The sequence below is a fragment of the Acanthochromis polyacanthus genome, chromosome 6 (assembly GCF_021347895.1).
Source record: "Acanthochromis polyacanthus isolate Apoly-LR-REF ecotype Palm Island chromosome 6, KAUST_Apoly_ChrSc, whole genome shotgun sequence".
NCBI lineage: Eukaryota > Metazoa > Chordata > Actinopteri > Pomacentridae > Acanthochromis > Acanthochromis polyacanthus.
Window position 1 is genome coordinate 30,664,540 of NC_067118.1, and position 19,468 is coordinate 30,684,007.

Here is a 19,468-nt window from a genome sequence, read left to right on the forward strand (position 1 = left end):
ATTTATTCAGATTGATGGCTGAGCAGGTATGGTTGTCTGTCTTTATAGCCTTTTGATCTCTGAAGCAGTGTAGATTTGTATTGATCCAGCTGCAGTGCAATGGGGATTTTAGTCCAGACAGCAGGAAATATCTGTCATAGTTTTATATCCTCGGTGTACTTTTCACACATGCTGACTTAGAAAAACATACTTTTGGTAGCTTTGTGACACATTGTGATGACTTGCCTTGACTTTGACCTCTGCAGAAATGCACTGCCACTGATTTTCAGGGTTTATATCGACCCCCAACACTTACCCCGCTTCCTTCAGTGTTTTCTGTTGCTTTCCACTCCATTTTTCTCAGAATAAAAGTATCAGTAGTCTGAAATTCATCAGTGTGCACACTTCACCTGTGTCAAACTGTGACAAATATTCACTCCAGCTTGCAAAATTAAGGTGTACGTGGAGCCATGCAGTGTGATAAGTGGAAGGAATGTTCTTTTAGCAAATAGCTCTGTGCTCTCACACAAGTTCACCACAAATACGGACATGCCAAAGCTTGACATTTTGAACAATCAGCCCGTCTACTCGTTAAATTATAGCCTTTTTTGCTCGTATACACACTTGCTCAGTTCTTTATCCTATGAAAACAAATAATAGCCTATCGTGTGTGCCTGAATCAGAGCCACTAGATTTCTATGCCAGGTAATTGTACCTGGTGTAGCAATCGCTCTTTCTTTGCCTTTGATAGACTTTGGTATGTTCTGCTCGCAGAAACAGCAGGGTTCCCACATACACTCACCACTGAAGTTCAGATGAATTAGAAAGAGGGAACTAAAAGGGTTCTCCATCTGCCATGACCCACGTGAGCAAATCCTCTCGATGAACACGAGACATTATGTGCTTTTGGAAACAGTGAGATAAATATTTTTCTAAGTGCAGCCGCTTAGCTCTTAACTGCAGCCTTAATAGCTGCCGGTGGATTTTTATCTCCAGCGTTAGCCTCATTCTCTAAATATTATCTCATAATATGCTCTAAATGTGTCTTCACTTTGCAGAAAATTACATGTAACCTCACTAAAATCCAGACTGCATGATTTTAAACAGGCAGATAAGCACACTTGTTATGTAGGGAGACGGTGAAATGTTAACTCTTTCGAAGCGAACTGAGATGAAGAACACGGATACAAGATACGGGTCAGTGTGTGGTTACTTTCCTGTGAAATGTATGTAAATCAGGGGGGCCTAAGTTGTGACAAAAGCCTGATGAATGGTGTTTAGATTAATTCCTCAGTGTCCCTGCTGCTCACCCAGACTCTCACTATAGCCTTTGTGCTCTCTGGTCTTTCTATATCTTGGCCCAGGAAAACAGAGCAAGCCCATATTGTGCCAGGAGTTGCGTGAAAGGAGTCATGTGGCGATTGACTTGTCACACCAAACGGATCTAACTCTACCAATTAGTGAGTTAACGTGTAAATATGCACACACATTAATGCGTGTTGGTTTACTGTTTGTTGTTGTTTGCGAATGTGAGTGCAACCGTTTGTTTAAATATGGGGTATTTTCATTGTTTGCGTGTTTGGACGCTGTTAGTCGCTGAATATTGATGAGAGGCCCTTCCTCAGTTTCCCATGACTGCTGGGACGGGGTGGCACTGCAGCGTGGCACTGCATCTCAGGCAGAGAAAGAACAGCACTGTGCTTGTGTTCAAATGCAAAACCCCCTTAAGCAAGCAAAGACTGCCGGCTTACATGTTTTTTTTTTATAGCTCTACTACAAACTATAGCACATTTGAAGATGATCCCACGCACTTAATTCATCTAGGTTTAACATACTTGCCTTTTTTGTGCCTATAATCTAGGTTTCACTGCAATCTCCCTCCATATCTTTGCTCTTGCACCATTCACATCTCAGCCTTTCAGTTCCAGTCAGCAAATGAATCATTTTATTGACCATAAGTGAGCATATGCTCAGGCAGCCCAGATACAGTTGTGTTTTCTGTATTTGACCTTGATGAGTCAAATAAAGCAGAATATCCTTTCCTCTACTAGACACAGACAAAATATGAGAGCACTTGAGGCTCTTATTTATATGAACAAAGCATGTGTATATACCCATGTGGTCATACAACATTGCAGCAGCCCCTCCCCGCCTCAGAACCCTCCAATCACAGGCCACTCTGCTCGGCTTCCATTTGAAGCTTCAATAGTACGGTAGTGTTGCCCAGCAACCAGAATCGGCACATTTCTGGGAGGTCCTGTGTGGATGGCAGCAGCTGTAACGGGGAGAGGGAGACAGAAGAGAGCAAGAGGATCAGGAGAAGGGGGCAGATAGGAGGAGAGGAAAGGTTCTGGATTCCACTGGAGGAAGGAGTAAAGGAGGAGAAGATGGCATTAGGCTGAAGAGAGTGAGAGGAAAGACCGAGTGTGTCGCCTCATAGGAAAGTTTGTTCTTTGCAGCAGAGGAGACGGAGGATTAGGTCACCGATGATCCCTGTTGAGTCTGTTCTGGTTCAAACAGTGATGAGAGAGTTTTGGAGGTTTTCTTCTCGTGTCTGCGATCCTCCACATTCGTCTACCTGAGCCTGTTGGAGCAGTGCAGAGCTCCGGCTGTAGCCATGATGTCTCAGAGGATCCTGAGCTGACGCACTGTGTGGAGGGACCGGCTCAGAGGACAGACTGACTGACCTGGATAAGAGTTAAAACAGTCCAAGCAACCAATATAGGGTTTATTTTGGGAGGTGGATCCTGAACATTCGTACTTGGTCCGAATCAATCTGAGAGGGTTCCTCATAGGCCTGGCTTTCTGGGTTGATGATGACTGAGACAGTTCCAGGAGTGATGTGGTCATTCTGGGCGAGTTAAAACCACTCAGGCTGTGTTCCTGTGGCAGTGGTGAAGCTGGAGGACAGATCTGACGTCCACGCCAGGGATTCACTGGCTGAAGAAATGAGCAGGCGGCTGATCTTGCCCCACCATGGTGCCTTTTAATATTGTTGGATCTCGCTGCTGCTTTACCCTGTTGATTGTCTGACTTGAGGATGTGGAAGTTCAAAGCGTTTTGCCTGGATTATTGGCATGTGCTGTGTTTGCACCCACACAACAACTTTTACAAAAGGTACGTTTAAAGATGGCTGCGTTGTGCAGTCACGTTTTCTCGTACTTATTGTGTTGCATATTGAACACCTCATAATTATCACTGCACGCTCGTGGCTTGCTGATGTTTCTGTCTGTGCTGACGTGCTCCCGACACTAAGCAAATCAATATGCTTTAAAACAGACTAGAATTACTTCATCAAGCCTGGCTGATTGATAGAGAAACTGTTGAGGTTGCTCAGCTCTGCATGCTGACATATTGGCTGACTGAGCGACGTTATGCAGGGGAGTGTGAGCTGCCTGAACCATTGTAATTTTCTCAGAGTGCACCAGGTTACAGCTGTTATTTTGCACAAGGACTTGGTTAAGTAACTCAGCGCTCAAAACAATCTTGTTAGTGTCTGTTTGGCGTTGGCACTGCTGAGAAGAACGATCTGAGCCGCCTCTGATTGAATTCATTCATTTCTGTCCCGCTGGGACCTCTTCATGCTTACCTTTCACCTACTGCATAATCTATGCCTGATTGCTGAAGCGAGCTTTGCAGTTTGCATCATTTTTGACATCTGTATTTCATGGATCTACTGTGTGTTTTTGTATTATTTTCTTCTTCCCCCCCCTCAACATGCCAATCATGTCATCACATTTGACTTAATGCCTTTTGCAGACATTTCAATCCTTAAATCACAGCAGTGAAGCAGAGAATGCAAGATATTTTACTCTTGTTTAAATGAAAGATATTTGTAGTTTTACCACTGACTTATGTTGGTCACAGCTTCCTAGTATGTTGGAAAGCACACACTTATCGCTCATCTCTGCAAATCACTCACCTCATCTCCCTGCTGCCGTGTTGAGATGATAAAACACTTATCACGACGCAGATATCTGATGCTCTGCTTTCTATACATGCACTCCAGATCCTCAACTTGAGAGGCACATTGACTCACTATGTACAAAACAACCATTATCTGTTCAAGATGTAAAGAAAAAAAACACAGGAATGGTTTGATTTTCCATGACGAAAAAGGCTCTCTCATGTTTGGGTGGTCTTCAATGAGACTGCTGCTCTGTAATCTCAAATGAGCGTTTCCAGCTGCAATTTCAGTTTCAGTGGACTGCAGTTCTTCAGAATTGTTATTTTCCTCCTAAACGACGTTGTTTAGATATCAGGTTTTAGAGTTGTACCGGCAAGACCCACAATGTTTTGGTCCGCTGGCGTGATCTAAGAATTTGCAGAGGTTTTCTTCATGCACATCCCTTCGTGCAGATGTCTGAAACAGAAGCGAGCTGCGGTGTGAAGACACCGATCCAGGATCTGTGAAAATTCAGAGACACCTGTCTCCTGTCACCTCTCTGTATGCTAATGCATTCACAGGTATATAAACACACAGTTGTCATAAGCACTGATATTCTGAAGGTGAGGATGCAGTATGTCCATGATTCATTAATAATGCATTACACATTTATCTGGCAACCAGTCTTTGAACGTACGTTTCAGGGAATCCCCCAGCTGTGGGTGGAAGCCTCAGCATCGTATAGTTACCGTCATTTTAGTCACATGTTTGATAGTTTATTTGAGCATATTATGTGTTCCTGATTCGTTCTTTACAGACTGAGAGTAGCATAGTAAATTTAAGCTAGACTAAATCTGTTGCTAACTGTTTGCTAACAGCTGATCTTGGTCTTCGCATGACTCAGTGGTCCTTGGAATTATTTAGGACACTGTGAACAACTCATTATGTGTCTAATCCCACAGAGTGACTGGAATATCGTGGTCACTGGGCGTAACTCATTAAATCGCTCTGGCTTCGCTGTAACATAGTCAGATCGTATCCCAGGACTGAGGCCATGCTGTTAAAGCAAGGTCACTGTAATAACTCAAAACAGCCTCTCCCAGCTGCTGAACTGGGGTTCACCCTCCCTCCTGCGTGGCCTTCCCATTGAGAGCATTGTAATTGTTGGACACCAGCCCAAGTATTACCACACACTCAGGACCTGAAAGCTCTCATGCTCTTTCTGTCTCTCCATCTATCTTTATCAGCCTCTCTCTCTTGTTCTCTCCAGTTAAAAATCATTTCCACATAAACAACGTGACATCGGACACACAACACAGGCCCTGCCCATCACCACTGGGGAGCCTGCATCACAGCAGCAGCAGATGAGTGAAGGATTACATTGGACAGGACAAAAAGGAAGGGGTGTCTGCAGAGAGCAGAAACAGGGCTGGTGTTTGGTTCATTGTGGGTGGAGAGCTTTTGTTAAGAAGAGGGATGATTTTCTTCTGCTATACGTACTGGGCCTTTACCTTACTTGGTCATCAAGGCAGCTTGCAAGAGCAGCAACTCTGAGTCCAACACAAACTAGGGCAGGGAGAACTTCGAAAAGGCACAGACAAAGTAACTTTAGCGGCGAAAGAATGAATTTCTCTGTGGGTTTTCTATGGAAAGTGAAGGATGTGGGCTGTAATTTGTGGTCGAGGAGGGAGTGAGCAGACTGTACTTCTTCTGGCTCTTTTAGGGGGAGTTGCTGCAGTTTTGTGTTTTTGAAACTTTTTTGAAACTTCCTTCCTCGGTGCCATGCACGTCTTTTTCGGGCATGTCTGACGCCTCTGGTGATGTCACCGCCATATGGAATGCGATGTGGAAGTACTGCATTTCCAGCCGAACTATAAGGTAGGAGACCATCTGCCGTGGTCCAGCGTGGATGGTAGTGGCCAGCAGTTTAAGTGGTGGTTGTCTTTCCGACCGACCGCAGCGGTCTGTGCAGATATTTCTGACGTCTGACTGATCATGTAGCATTCCTGTCTATAGGCTCAAGCTTGGTGGTTTCCTTTCCAGAACCATGGAAATGTATTATCACACACAGCTGAAAATGGCACACAGGCGACAGTAATTACATTTCCAAGGTCTTTCTGACCATTTTACTTTATCAAGGTTATGTCTGATGATAAAGACTAGAGAATAATCAGTTTTTCTTTTTCTTATCTCCCTTAAGCCTTATTCTCATGTTATCCTTCTAAGGAGGACTACAGTGGAAATGTCCTTTGACAAATCTCTTGGAATGAGCACAAAAACCAGTACAAGCTCTTCTTGGCATCTTATATGTTTCAAAGTCCATAGTGATGAGATCATGTGATTAAGGAACCTTCTCATTTAGTCTTTTCCATTGTGCCTTTCTGCTACATGGACGTTCAATTTGCGACCTGATTATAAAGATGTAAGCTGCAAGGATATTTAAATGTGCTTTCCTCTTTACTAGCACTTCTGTAACTCACACAGTGGTGACTTCAAACATCCAGGCCTTTTAAATGATTCTTGTTGGTTTGTTTCTCTTTGATCATTTTTAAAAAATTTCTCCCTATTGAAGGGCAAATAAAATATGCAGGGAGGTTCCAATTTGTCATGCCGTTTAAAAATTTTATCCACTTGTATGTTTGCATTTTTCTAATGTAATAAAATCGCTGAGAAGTCTGATGAAACCCAAACTCATAGAGTGACCCTCAAACAAGCAGGCAGACTTGTGAAAAACTATCTTCAGTGACTAATAGAACAAAGAATAATGGGCTTATCTAAGGTAAATAGGTTTCACATTGCGTAGTTGATCATCCATTCACCATCCATTCCCATCATGGGATGTACAAATTTGTAAAATTGGTTTTAACTGTTTAAAAGTGTCCAATACGTAATTGAACTAAAAATGTCGGTCATTAATTTCACATATGTCTAATTTTACTTTGCTATTTTTCACGTCATAAATGGTTACTGTGCTTCCAAGTTTGTTTGGACTGCAAGGCGACATCAAGTCCAACAGGATGGAGTTTTGTAGAAAAAGAAAAATATATATATGAATAATTTTCAATATAAGGAACTGTCTGTGTACAGTACTGCAGTCAGTAGCTGCATAAACTGAGCTCTTCCTAAATCATTAAATCCTTAAATTTGCTGCATCTCTTTCTAAACTTCAGTGTCCCCCTACATGCCCCATTTATTGTATTTTACACATATTTCACACATAAATGTAAAGATGACTGAATTATATATCAAGGCTGGAGCAAAACTAGTTTGCACTTGTTCTATTCTATAGTCAGCTCTAAATAGCTTAAAATTGTCTAATGGTGGTGAATTTATATATATGTTTAGACATATCAAAAATAACATAAGTGGAGTCCATGGCAAAAAACCTGTGTCCTCTCCACTACACAATGTTATTTCTGCTCTGTCAAGCTAGCTATGAAATTCATGCAGCAGAAAATATCGCCAAATATCCTTTCGTATCATACGTTAACTATGCATATACTGATATATCTGTAATAAGCCTACACGCGACAAAGAATTGGTCGGACTACTCGGTTGAAAACATCCTGAGTGGCTTAATGCAAACCTGTTAAATGTCTGAAGGATTCATGTAATAAGGCAGTAGACTGTCTACATCATGAATGCTTTAGCTGTGACACCGGAGATAGTTGGGTACATTTGATCTAGTTGGTTCTGTGTCAAAGAGTGTGGCGACGAGAGCATTACTTATTTAATGTGTGTGGATCTGGGGCTGGTAGCGGTGCCTCCTCATCCCCGAGTGTATGTCCACGGTTCTATGTGGAGTCGCATCTGACTGCATACCTCCTGACAGACCTGCAGCAGGATTGATTTTGGCCAAAAGTGGACCAAGGGCAAGAAGGTGACTGAACATCATCTTGTAGGTAAAGTGAGAGGAGGTGCTGACCCCTCTGTTGTTCCTCTGCTTTGGTACGATGGTTATATGACAAGTGAGGTCTTTTCTGGGGGGGGGGGGGGGGGGCTTGAGGGAGACGCTTGTAATGGAAAAGTAGCAACCTGCCAGCACAAGCTTGCAGTTCCACTGTGGTGAGTGAAAAACACTCTCTGGGGTGGAAAAGCTTAAACGTGTCTAGGATGGAAGCTGTACTCTGGTCAGAAATGACGAATATCTAAAGAGGCTGTTATTGTTGTTCTCAAATTGCAGTCAGACATAACAGAAAAGTTTCCTGGTTTTCTCGTCTCCAATTAGTGTTCAATATATAAAGTTGTTGGTAATGATCCTTTTGCAGTTGGGGTATTTGTGTCACATATTCCAGTGCTGATTCAGTAGATGTCGGTGTTCATAATGGATCCAGCATGTTTCTGCTCACCCGTTTGTAAATTTTACTTTTGCTCTCATGCTGGACCGCTGGAAAGTACACTGCATCAATTTGGCTCTTTGGCCTGTTTCTGTGAGCTGACTTTCACTGTTGGATGTATCATTATAGATGTATTTTTTTATCTGTGCCCAAGACCAGAAAAAGAGCTTGATGCATCTTTGTGTCTTAGCCTGTGTGAGAAATCTAAAGCCCTTTATATGGGCAGGCTTTTTCTGATCTATGCTTAAGTTGCAGTCACTATCCACATACGACTGAATTATTTACGTGCATGTCTGTTTCAGAGGGACATGAGCATTGTGTGATAACTTTTTTTCTGTCCAGCCTCATTTCTCTAAGAGGGCATATGAACATGACAATAACTAACGGACTTATGTGGTGCGGCCATACGGGAAAAGGTTTGGGAAAAACTTCACTCTATTGCTGCAGGGTTGCAACATTATGGGAGAATATATCTGGGAACACCGCCTCTGCTGCAGTATCTGCTGCTCAAGTTAAGCTGTGCAGCTTTTGAAATGCTAATCATCTGAGGAAGCTAGTTTGTTTACTCTAATGCTGAAGAATGCCACCCTCTAGAGAGCACATTTCATGTTCGGGGTGTTTACAGAGGTGTCTGATGCGGAAAATGCACACAGAACAAACAGAAATGCATACGATTTTGGAAGAATTGCCATGTTTCTAAAGCCTTCCTTTCTGTGCATGCTGCTAGGTGGTGTGCGATTAAAGCAGGTACAAAATATGTGTTCCCTCTGCTCTGGTCTGCTCTTTGTGATCAGAGGCGGACTGTGAAAGCTCCCACAGAAACACGAGGCTGTCTCTTTTTGTGGCTTTTTATGCTGTTATTCCACTTTTGATGACATATTCCTTTGCATCTCTTCACAGCGCCAGCCTGGAGAATAATGAGGGTGTGTGCTGCATTAACTTATGTAATGGCAAGCAAGAGGAGGGGTGAGATGGGGGGGCGAGGGGGGGGGGGGGAGAAGAGTGATGAGCTCATGTTGCTGCACTGCAGCTCTTATAGACACGCTGCACCTTGTGGTCTTCGTGCCATGTGCTGCTGCTCATGCACGCATGCGAATACAGTTTGTGTGCATTAATCAGTTCATTGATGGATTCATGTGCACATGTGTATGCAGATGCAGGATGAAAGAGTGGCACATTATTGGGTAATTAGAGGCCAATTTGGCTGAATCTGAAACTGGGGGCTGGTGTAAATGTTTTTATATCTTCATTGTCAATCTCTCATTACGCTTTGCTATGAATGGGAATTAGTGTGTGTACACTGTCCTTTACCGGCTTCACTGTTGGTACAGAGAGCTGATGCACAGCTGTGAACAAGCTGAGCCTCCACAGCTCAGGTACGTAATTGTTTCTAATCCACCAACTCTTTTCAGTGACAAAGCAGACGCTCATTAGCCAGAGTGTGTTTTGATTTATGTCATAAATGAGCAGCGTGGGGTAGGGTCAGGGGACAGAGGGAGTTGATAATGGCACGACAGCACATTTACTCCATAAAACCGAGTGGTCCCTTTGGGGGCGTTCAGCTCTGTCTCAGCCTGCAACACAAAGATGAATAGATGGGTAAAATATTGCTCTTGGCAAAGGACTGAACATTAGAACATCATTGTCCAAGATTCTCAATGCAAATATCATCAGCACATCAATTACTTGTAGCACTGCTGTGTCTGTATGCTCTGTATTAGTCAGGGCTGATCAAAAGCAGAATTTAGTTTTCTTTCATGAGTTAATATTCGATTATGAAGTGGATTTTCTGTTGTGCTTTGTGTGGGCCCATGGAATGTTAAATTAGCACGTCCCCGCATGAGAGTGAAATAAGCATGCTGTCAGTGAGGCTGGGACTGCAACTAGTAAACAGTGATTAAAGTTAATGTTTATCCTGACTGGACTAATTGCTTTGGGCTGTGTGTAAATGTAGGCCGATGTTTTTTGCACGTACACAAACATACCAAACATGCATATCTTCAAACGATACGGACAGCACTGGGTTTTTTTTTTTTCCTGTCAGCCTTAGCTGTTGCCTTGACAACTGGCCTCAGATCTGTGCACGTGCATGCAATTTTGATAAATGCTGTTTTCAATCTATGAGGCGCCGTCCACAGAGACATAAATGCTTGTGTCATTCAGGCTCCTGTAGTCACTTTATTTCTTCTCAATGACAGCGTTCACCAGTGTTCATTCATTCCGTGCAGGTATGGTTGGTTTTAATAAGTGGTGCACGGTTGTTGAATTATTCATATTTATCACCATTGGTGTGATTATTGTTACTCGTGGTGGTATTATGATAGGCAGTATTTTTGACATGCTGTAGCTATCACAGCTTTTTACTCAGACACGGTTCCTTTCTATAAGGGCCAGTCGAGGCTGGAATTAAACAGCCATTTCTGACGAATGAGACTAAGAGATCAAACCTGTCTCCTCGTGAAGACATGAACATGTCCGACTGCAGCCTAAATGAGCTCCACTGGGAACTGAACAAAGTTTCTCTCCTTCACTTTGTGTAGCCCTCTCTCTGCTTCACAATAGCCCTCCCACTGCTGCTCTATTTTACATCAACTTGTTTCCTTGCCACCCTCTTGATAAAGATTAGTGGGGGTCTTTTGATCAGTCGTATATCCCTAAACCCTACGTCTGTCTTCGTACGGTGCACCAGCACCATCTGTCGGCAGAGAGGCTTCAGGACAGCGGAGAGCCTCAAGGACTGGGAAAAATCCCCTGCGACTACTTGATAGAGGTCTTATGTTAATCTCCCTCCCTCTGTGCGGATAGTCTGTGGATTTGGCTGCATTCTTCACAGAGGAAGTGAGAGCCCGTCAAAGTTGTCTTCCTGCTAATGGCCGCACAGTCAAACAATTCTGGCGTTCCACTGTGAGCAAGTCAAGGGCAGAGAGCTAAGAAATTAAACAATGGGAGATATTTTCACTCAAAGAAACGAGGAGACCTGAATTCCACTGCGAGTCATCAGCGAGGGGAGAGAAGACAAATTAAGGCAGATGGGGGCTCTCGGCTTGTCTGGAGTCCCACGGAGGCTGCTGCAGCCTTGTAGCCTGCTCCACTGGCTTTACTCCCAGATAGCTGCTATTTAGATTTACTGCCAAGGTTTGCTGTTGTGATATAATAATGATATTACCTGGAAGCATAAATCGTTTTTCTGGGAGAAAAATCTGTGATTTGTGTCCTGAATCATTCTTGTGGATCGAGTAGAGCAACAAAGGGAATCCTATCTGGCCCGCAGTTTATTTTAATTTAGATAATAGGGCAACACAGTAGCAAATGTGTGCTACTTTCTGAGAGTTTCTTCCCTTAGTGAGCCACTTTTATCAGCTATGCACAACCAAACAACTGGGCAGTGCAGGACACGCTATCAGATGAAAACACTGAGACGTGGATGTTTGCAAAGGGATACAATGTCAGGTCCCACAGTATGAAATGTCATCTCGTTTCTTTTCCTGAATAACAGAGATATGTGGTCATGAAAACTGATTATTCATCTCTTTCTGATTGTCCAGTGACGATAAAATGTGTGGAACTTAATGTGAGTAGAGATTGCTAGACGACCTGTTATCTAACCACGTTTCAGATTGTGCTCTGGCTGTCTCAGGATGTGTTCTGGTTGAGAGCTCAGATTTCCCCTTCAGCAACACCATGTGTCCAAAAGAGGGAGGAAGAAAAAAAACAAAACAACCTGTGACCTTGCAGAGCTGCAACACGCAGGCTCCGAACATGTCCCCACTGAACCAGACGGAGCAGCTGAGTAAATGAGCAAAAACAGGGGTAGAGGAACATTTGAAGGTTAGAATGAGAAGACAGCTGATGGTGGAAAGGGACTAATGAAAAGATGGGAAGAGACTCAAAGAAAGATGGAGGCAGGGGGAGGGCTCTCGGTGTGCAGAGAGCCTCCTCTTTTCATTGACGTTTAGGGGAATGTGCTGATTAGTAGAAAATAAATCAGTCAGATGGAGGTTCCCAGTCTCCCATGCCTGACAGAGCCTGTGTAGCTTTCCAGTAACCACGGTCACCTTACCTTTGTGTAAAGAGCCGTGGCAATTTGTCATCGGAGGCCGGATCTTTTTTTAGTAAAATATGGGCCAACCCGGAGACAGATGTGTGCAGGTAGGTGGACTCTACGCTGAAGGTGTGCGATCGGTCTGGCTGTGAAGCGCAGGTTCGTATAGGTTGTGTAGCCGAGGCAGCAGCTGTTTCCATTGTTCAGCACTGCAGGTGTTTCTGCAGACTTATGTGCATGCAAAATAGAAAATTAATTACCAACAAATTTGATAAATGTTAATGTCATTTATCATACAAAAACCTGTGTGAGAATTTTGCTTTAGAATGTAATGTATCGCTGTGATTGTAATGTGTTTTAGCTCTGTGAAAGGCGTTATTCATTGCTTTCTTTATTTTTATAGACTAGACAGTTTATCTGCTTCACCTGAGTATTCAAAAATGAATTAAATGAGCGAGCGAAAAAGTGTGTTTGTTTGATGCCTGTACTGCTGTCTTACACTTACACTGATGCACAGTGCCAGGAGCAAGTGAGAGGAGGGTTGTTTGTGTTTGTTTGTGTCATTTATGTAGTCTAAATGCGTCTTTATGAAGATGCACGGTATATTTAAGCAAACGTGTGATTTGCTGTCTATTAAAGCGCTCTGACAGACTGTTTGGAGCTTTTTTCTGTCCAAACATCTAACTCGCATCACATTCCCGCTGGCAGTCCCGCTCTGAAGATGCATCCTGTTGATGTGTTCTTATTGGAACCTATAGCCGGAGCTTTGATGACTGTTTGCACCATTTGTTCGTGAAGAGCTTGTGCATTTTGTCCACCAGGACCTCCTCTCATTAGACTCGTTAACAGAATGAATGGCTTAGTGAGGACATCATTAGAACCTATAAGATGCACAGGGCGTGAGACGGCTTCTCCCTCATCGGTCTTTCTGAACGTGAGAACCGCGGTTGGAGAATGCTGAATGCATGCACACTTTGCACTCTCTTTACATCACATGCAACTCACTCCTTCCTCTTTGTCCTCCCCTCAGTCCATTTCTATCACGCCCATCTCCCCGTTCTGTGTGTACACTCCATCAAGTCACATGCGTTATCTTGTTGTCCTGGTGCAGAACGTTGCTGAGCTACGTTTTATTGTACGGCAAATAAAAGGCAGAATTCCCTTCTGGGACAATTAAGACACAGTGCAGCAGCTATGAATCTTGAAACGTCTTCATTACGCAGAATCCCTCAGTGTTTCATCATTAAATGCAGAGTAATGGCAAAAATGGTGAACTGGCTTTTCTGGATGTGCTGCTCATTATTCTCCACTGTGTCCACGTGGGGAAATGGTTAAAATAAGATCTCAAAGCTGCTTAAATGTGACACCGAGAAGCAAGCATCTCCTGAAAGCATCTACCTTATGCTAAACAGATGTTTACGCACTTGAGCAGGAGGTCTAACAGACAATAACGTGACCCGACACACTCACATTGGCCCTCCTGTGGAACCCCGTAAATACTGAGCCGTTAGTGCTCGGCTCCACACACGCAAACAGATTATACAAGGAAAAGGATCTCATGCTGTTATCAGGGTTGGTTTGAAGAAGTAGGTTCCTCCCACTGAAACTGCTCTTCTCTGCTGTCATTGCAGGATTATTGTCGTACAGTTTACTCAAAGTTCAAGTGAGACAGGACACATGATTTATACAGCTGGGATGGCAGAATACCTAGAAAGCTGATGTATTGTTTTCCCTTTAATATAACACCAGGCTTCAGTGTCTGTATTTGTGCATAGATATCTAAGGTCTGCACTATCGAAACCGTTTCATATTTTAGCAATTTTCATTAAGAGCATTTTAGTGGCATTTCAGTTTACACTGATCAGTATGTATGATTAAGAAATGTCAGATATATTCTATATTCGCTGCAAAGACTCCCAAAAACATTGATACCACTCACATGTCTGTGTGCAAAATATGAAGCTACAATTCTACAATTTCATAATTTTGCATAAAGGCTGAAAGCAGTGGGGAATTTGAGTTGCAGAAGAGCTAGTATGTGACTTTTCTTATATTGTTATGGAAATCTGAGCTAACCTTTTGCTGTTTATAGCTATGCATTTAGTCTATAATAATATACATTTTATTTAAAGTGCCTTTCAAGGAACTCAAGTACATTTTACAAAGGAATAAAAATGAAAGACAATAATTAAAAACGATACAATAAAAATAACAACAAGAATAAAATAAAGAATAACAAATAAGTGTGACATGGTGAGGTTAGGATGTGAGGGAGTATGCAGTCCTGAACAGGTGAGTTTTGATCAAAAATCAAAACTGTGATGATGAATATGGCAGTGATTTTGATATTTGGAGCTATGTTTTGGAACGTGAGCAGATAAGCATACTTCCCTAAATCTAGTCTCCTTTAATTACATAAGATGGTTTATAAACTGGATTTAGATCAACAACAGAAAAAGATTTTGGAACTTTATGCCATGAATTAATTCTCTATGTGGTTTATAGCGTGTTTATCCAATTACTTTCACCCTGTTCATACCCCAAACCCCAGGTCTGGTAAAAAGCTCTACACTTGTACAGATGGAAAAGAGTGTCTGCTACTTCTTCCCATAGGTTAAATATTCATTTTTTCCATGTAGTCACTTTGCTTAAGGTCTGCCAAGTCAATGTATCCAAAAAAAGGGGAGAAAAAACAAACAAGGCCATGTGAACGTCTAGAATTCAAACTGTGACTGTACTGTAAAAGCAACTAAAGATAATGGATTCCACTGAAAGAGAAAGCATTCTCATTTGGCCTGTGTTGATTTTTATGTCAGTCATAGATTACCGTGTCGGTGTGTGGATACTCTCCACTGATACAGCCTCCTGCTTTTTTATTGACCTTGGCTGCTAGGAAGTTCAGCTGATTAAAATCACACAATTAGTCCTGCCTTTATTCAAGTAAATGAGCCAAACTGCAGCATGTTGAGACTCATCTGTCCCCCCCTCCCTTGATTTCTCAGGAGAAGTTTAGAATCCTAGAAACTGGGTGGTGAAGAAACATCATTTCTGCTCCTTTGAATTTCCACATCCTCGTCCAAGCCCTTTTGTTTCGGAAGAGCGCATGATAGAAAACAATGAGTCAACGTTGTTTTTTTTGTTTGTTTTTTTAATCTAATCTAAGAGTATTCACTGCTTTTTGCATTGCTCTGCTGTCGTGGACATATCTTGTCATTATTGCAGTGTGATACAACAAACCAGCTGCATAAAGGGCTGGTTTGTTGTCCTGCGGGCTCACAGAAAGCAGGACGAGGGCCTCTAATAAGTAATTGAGGGACTGCAGATCAATAGGCCCTGCAGCCTGCAAAGACCTGAGCTGTACTTCCAGTCAATAAAGCAGCAAGTTTTATGGAGCGTGCATCAAACCTCCAAGGATACAGCCAAGGTAGAAGACAGATTTACACAGCATTTGAAATCCATTCCTTTGTAATGACAGATATTTGTCTTTTTTGTTTTTTTTAAACCCTACGACGCTTTTGTTTCAGACTTTGCGTTAATGTTGATGCATGATGCGGACGGCTGGCTCTTCTCTCGGCTCGCTCCTGAAGGACTTTTGTTGTTATTGACTTCCAATGTGCTCTAGAAACTGTCAAATAAGCGTTGGTTTTGTGCGAATTAAAATGGAAGCTCGACATCATTAGCTGGTGTTAGGTGCTTTGTCACAGAGTCGGTGGATTAATCTAAACGCCAGCGTGTGACCCTCTTTTTCTTGTAAACGCCTCGGAACTGTCTCACGTGGAGGTCATAGGAGGCATTGGGAGAAATGAAACAATAAACACGGTGCTGTGTAACCTCTCCTCAAGGGGTTGTTATCATGAATTTGAGTGTGCTTGTTATTCTCAGAATGTCTCTATCGCGCTGTAAAGAAAGACCTCGTGTCCTACCCAGCCTGCCTGAACGGAGCATATGTTGAAATATAAGATCTGCTGACTTGCACCCACCAGGTCTTGTGGAAATGTGGTATGAATGGAACTTGCACACTCAGGATATCTTGTTCCACTGGAATATGTCAACATGAATCCATTTCTCAGCACTCTCGTGACCTGCACAAAAGGTTTCCTCCGCTTTCTTTGACACATTTTGTGAGGAAAAGGAATGTAGACGGAAGTTGACTGCTTTATCTCCCTGCTTTTGTTCTGTGATTGATTGCTTCCTGGTTGTCCCTGTGGCTTTTGAAAGAATTATTCTCTGACCAGATAGTAATTTTTTCCCCCCTCTTTTATAACATCTGAGCTTTATACTCATTATAAAGATTTAAATACCATGCCGTGAAGACCTCTACAAATAAATAGTCAAGAGAGATGGGAATCATGAATTATTTCTTTGTTATTTTCTGCTTTCATTGTGGAGGTGCTGTCAACTGTGGCTTTGGATTAATATTTAAATACAACTGATCAGGTTTTCATTACGGCCAGGCAGCGTTCTCATATGTTTTCTGCTTGAGTGTGCAGAGATAATGAAAGAAAACAGGGAGGTGGGGGGGGGGGGCATAGCAGTCCGGACTTCCTTTGACAGCTGGGATCCTGACACAGCAGATACTGAGTGACTGAAACATTTTAAGAAAACCTTCTTCTCTGAAGAACATCCATTTGGATTTCAGTTCAGTAGAAATGTTTGTTTGACCTGCAGTCTGATTCTGTTTCTGAATTTATTTTAAGTTGATCAGATGACTTGAACCACCACAGAACTAAGCTTGAAATGGTATTTAAATGTACAGTAAGAGCTCCTCTGTGGCATGAATTGTGTTTCCTCATTGAAATTGTATGAACATTGTATCTTCAGGTGGCTTGACAGTATTTGCACAGCAGATCATGATACTCGTGGCTGCCTTCATTTCCCCACATGTGTATTTAGGCCTCCAGTTTTTGGGCACTTTCTCCTGAAATAACATTATGTTTCCTGAGTGATTCCTTTCCCTGTCAACCTAATGAGGGACATTAAAATGAAATACATTTTGCGCTTTCGCTTCCAAGCCGAGCAGAATCTGGAAAAAAAAAACTTTCCCTATGATGCTGAAATGAAAAAATGACAGATTCAGGATTGAGGACCACAATAATTATTGACTGTTTGACATATTGACACATCTCGCGGTCGTCACCTGCAGGGCAGCCACAGGACCGAGTCAAACACTGGAAAGTCGTGATGGAGCAGACATGAGAAAGGCTGCCTTTACTTGCAGTGCCAGCACAAACAGTGGCTTGTGCCAGTGTGGATGGCCGAGCCGGGAGGCACTCCTTCGGACTCCTTGGAGCTCAATAGCTTTAGTGTTTGTTCTGTGGGTTTCGGATGCCGTGGAGGCTTTGCCAGGGTAGGACGGCAGAGTGCACAGGAGGCTACTGGAGTCCTGAATGTGGAGTTAAACCCTGTGGGAGAGCAAAGACCTCTGCAAAAGTGATTAGACAGCTGTGCCGAGAGGTGAGTAAGTGGTGGAATGTCAGCAGTCTGGGCATTATAGGAATGTAGAGGTTTTGATCTGTGTCTCCTCCCTTGATCTGTTTCTCTTCAGTCCTAATCCATTATATCACAAGGATTATATACATATCGAGATTTATGTGGAGGAGATTGGTTCTTGCTGAGTCATATATGTCCAACATTTCATACAATTAGCATGTCTGTCAACTCAAAACCTAATTGCACCCCAATCAGCTCTAAGCCACAACATCATTTCATGCTTGACTGCTAATGAAATCTTGTGAGTGATTTGAATGATTGCGCAACACACCATGTTCAAGATCATCAGCTATTTATCTGATCACCGATGCAGTCGACAGTGAATGGAATCTGATTGAAACACCAATTATGATCATTGTGAGCCTTCCAGTCAATTTCCACAGTTCAGTGATGTCATTTAGCTCTTGGCTCCGACGTGATTGCGTTGCCAGACACACACACGAGCACATACATAAACATGCGCATGCAAACACTCAAAATTACTTCAGGAGCACGTCTGGCTTACATCAAAGGATAGATATGTTTTTACTTTCTCTGAGTGCTCCTCGAAATCAGCTCTGGAATCAGAACAGCAGAGAGACATGATTTTGGAAGTGTTTGGATGGTTTTTATACAAATCAGGAGGCTGTCTGATGATTTATTGTCTCCCATGTTGCTGTTGAGCAGGAAAACAGATGCTTTGGGAAGGTTGTGAGGCTTTTAAATGACTAAAAGCTGATGGATGCATTCGAAATATGTCGTAGTCTTTCTAGGATCTCCATATTTACAAGTTCACTGCTTAAAGCAATGCTTGTGCTGCATGGTTGTTTCCATTCTTGAAATTTTACATATATACACTTGAAGAGAAGCAAAGGTGAATATGTCAAATAGGTGATTTAAGACATGTTGAAACTCATCTTTGAAGTGCCACATTTTCCTGACCTGTAGTTCACTACAGGGCTTTCTCTGTGTGACTTGAGACAGGTGTGAGTCCGCTACTGCCTCAAATAGATTACTGCACCTCCGCCCCCTGACCCACCAACATCTCTCAACCAGAAAAAGCTGGTCTGTTACATCCCGGTGCCTTCGAATAGCCCAGCCGCCCTCCCGACTCGCAGCCGTGACAAACACGTCTGACCTCAGTCGTCCTGAATGACATCACTGCCACATGTCTGCCCCCAGGCCTGGTGGGCATCTTGGAGGGAGCACCGTGTAGTATCGTTTCTAACCAGCGGGTGGCGATGTCACTCTGAGAGCCCACTGTGGACTGGCTGCCACCATGTAAGAGGCTCTGTCACGTCTGTTTTGTCATTCCGGCTGCGGTGTTGAGCTCCTGTGGTCATCATGACCACCATGAGTATTTATACCCGCTGTGGCCTTTGTCACTTTTACAGTCACGGCTGCTCTGAGCACGAAACCGCTGGAGACACTGTCTGAGTCTTGCGCTGTTTTCCAGCTGACCTTAAAAATTTTAGGGTCGTTGGAAAACGTTGCAGGTCCATGTGCCACAAAGGAGCAGATAATGAGATGTAATCAGCAGGGTATTCAGTGTCCATTCTGTGGCATTAATGTGTATTCTTTGTCTGGTTCTTCGCAGCATTGTCTCCCTCCCAGTGTTTACCAGAGCGTGTCACCTCACATGGGTCTATTTTTAGCAGGGGAGAACTGTGCTGTAGTATGTTTCTGCGTTGGGGTGGGGCTACAGTGAAGAGCTTCATAGAAATATGGGAACTGGTAATGGAGTGTGCTGAAAGG

At 43.0% G+C, this 19,468-nt stretch overlaps 1 protein-coding gene across 5 annotated transcripts in view; it reads left to right on the forward strand.

The window, feature by feature from the left end:
* LOC110957379 (IQ motif and SEC7 domain-containing protein 1-like) overlaps positions 1–19,468 on the forward strand; it is a 97,854-nt gene that overhangs the window by 50,117 nt on the left and 28,269 nt on the right. Inside the window, exon 1 of one of the 5 annotated variants that reach the window (XM_022203358.2) lies at positions 2,230–3,096. The exons of 3 other annotated variants lie outside the window; for them this stretch is intronic. In XM_022203358.2, the coding sequence (XP_022059050.1) occupies positions 3,020–3,096 (77 nt within the window). In that variant the 5' untranslated portion in view covers positions 2,230–3,019. Of the gene's footprint in view, positions 1–2,229; positions 3,097–5,651; positions 5,744–19,468 lie in introns of those variants that run through there. One more of the 5 variants, XM_051948946.1, reaches the window with a different exon arrangement.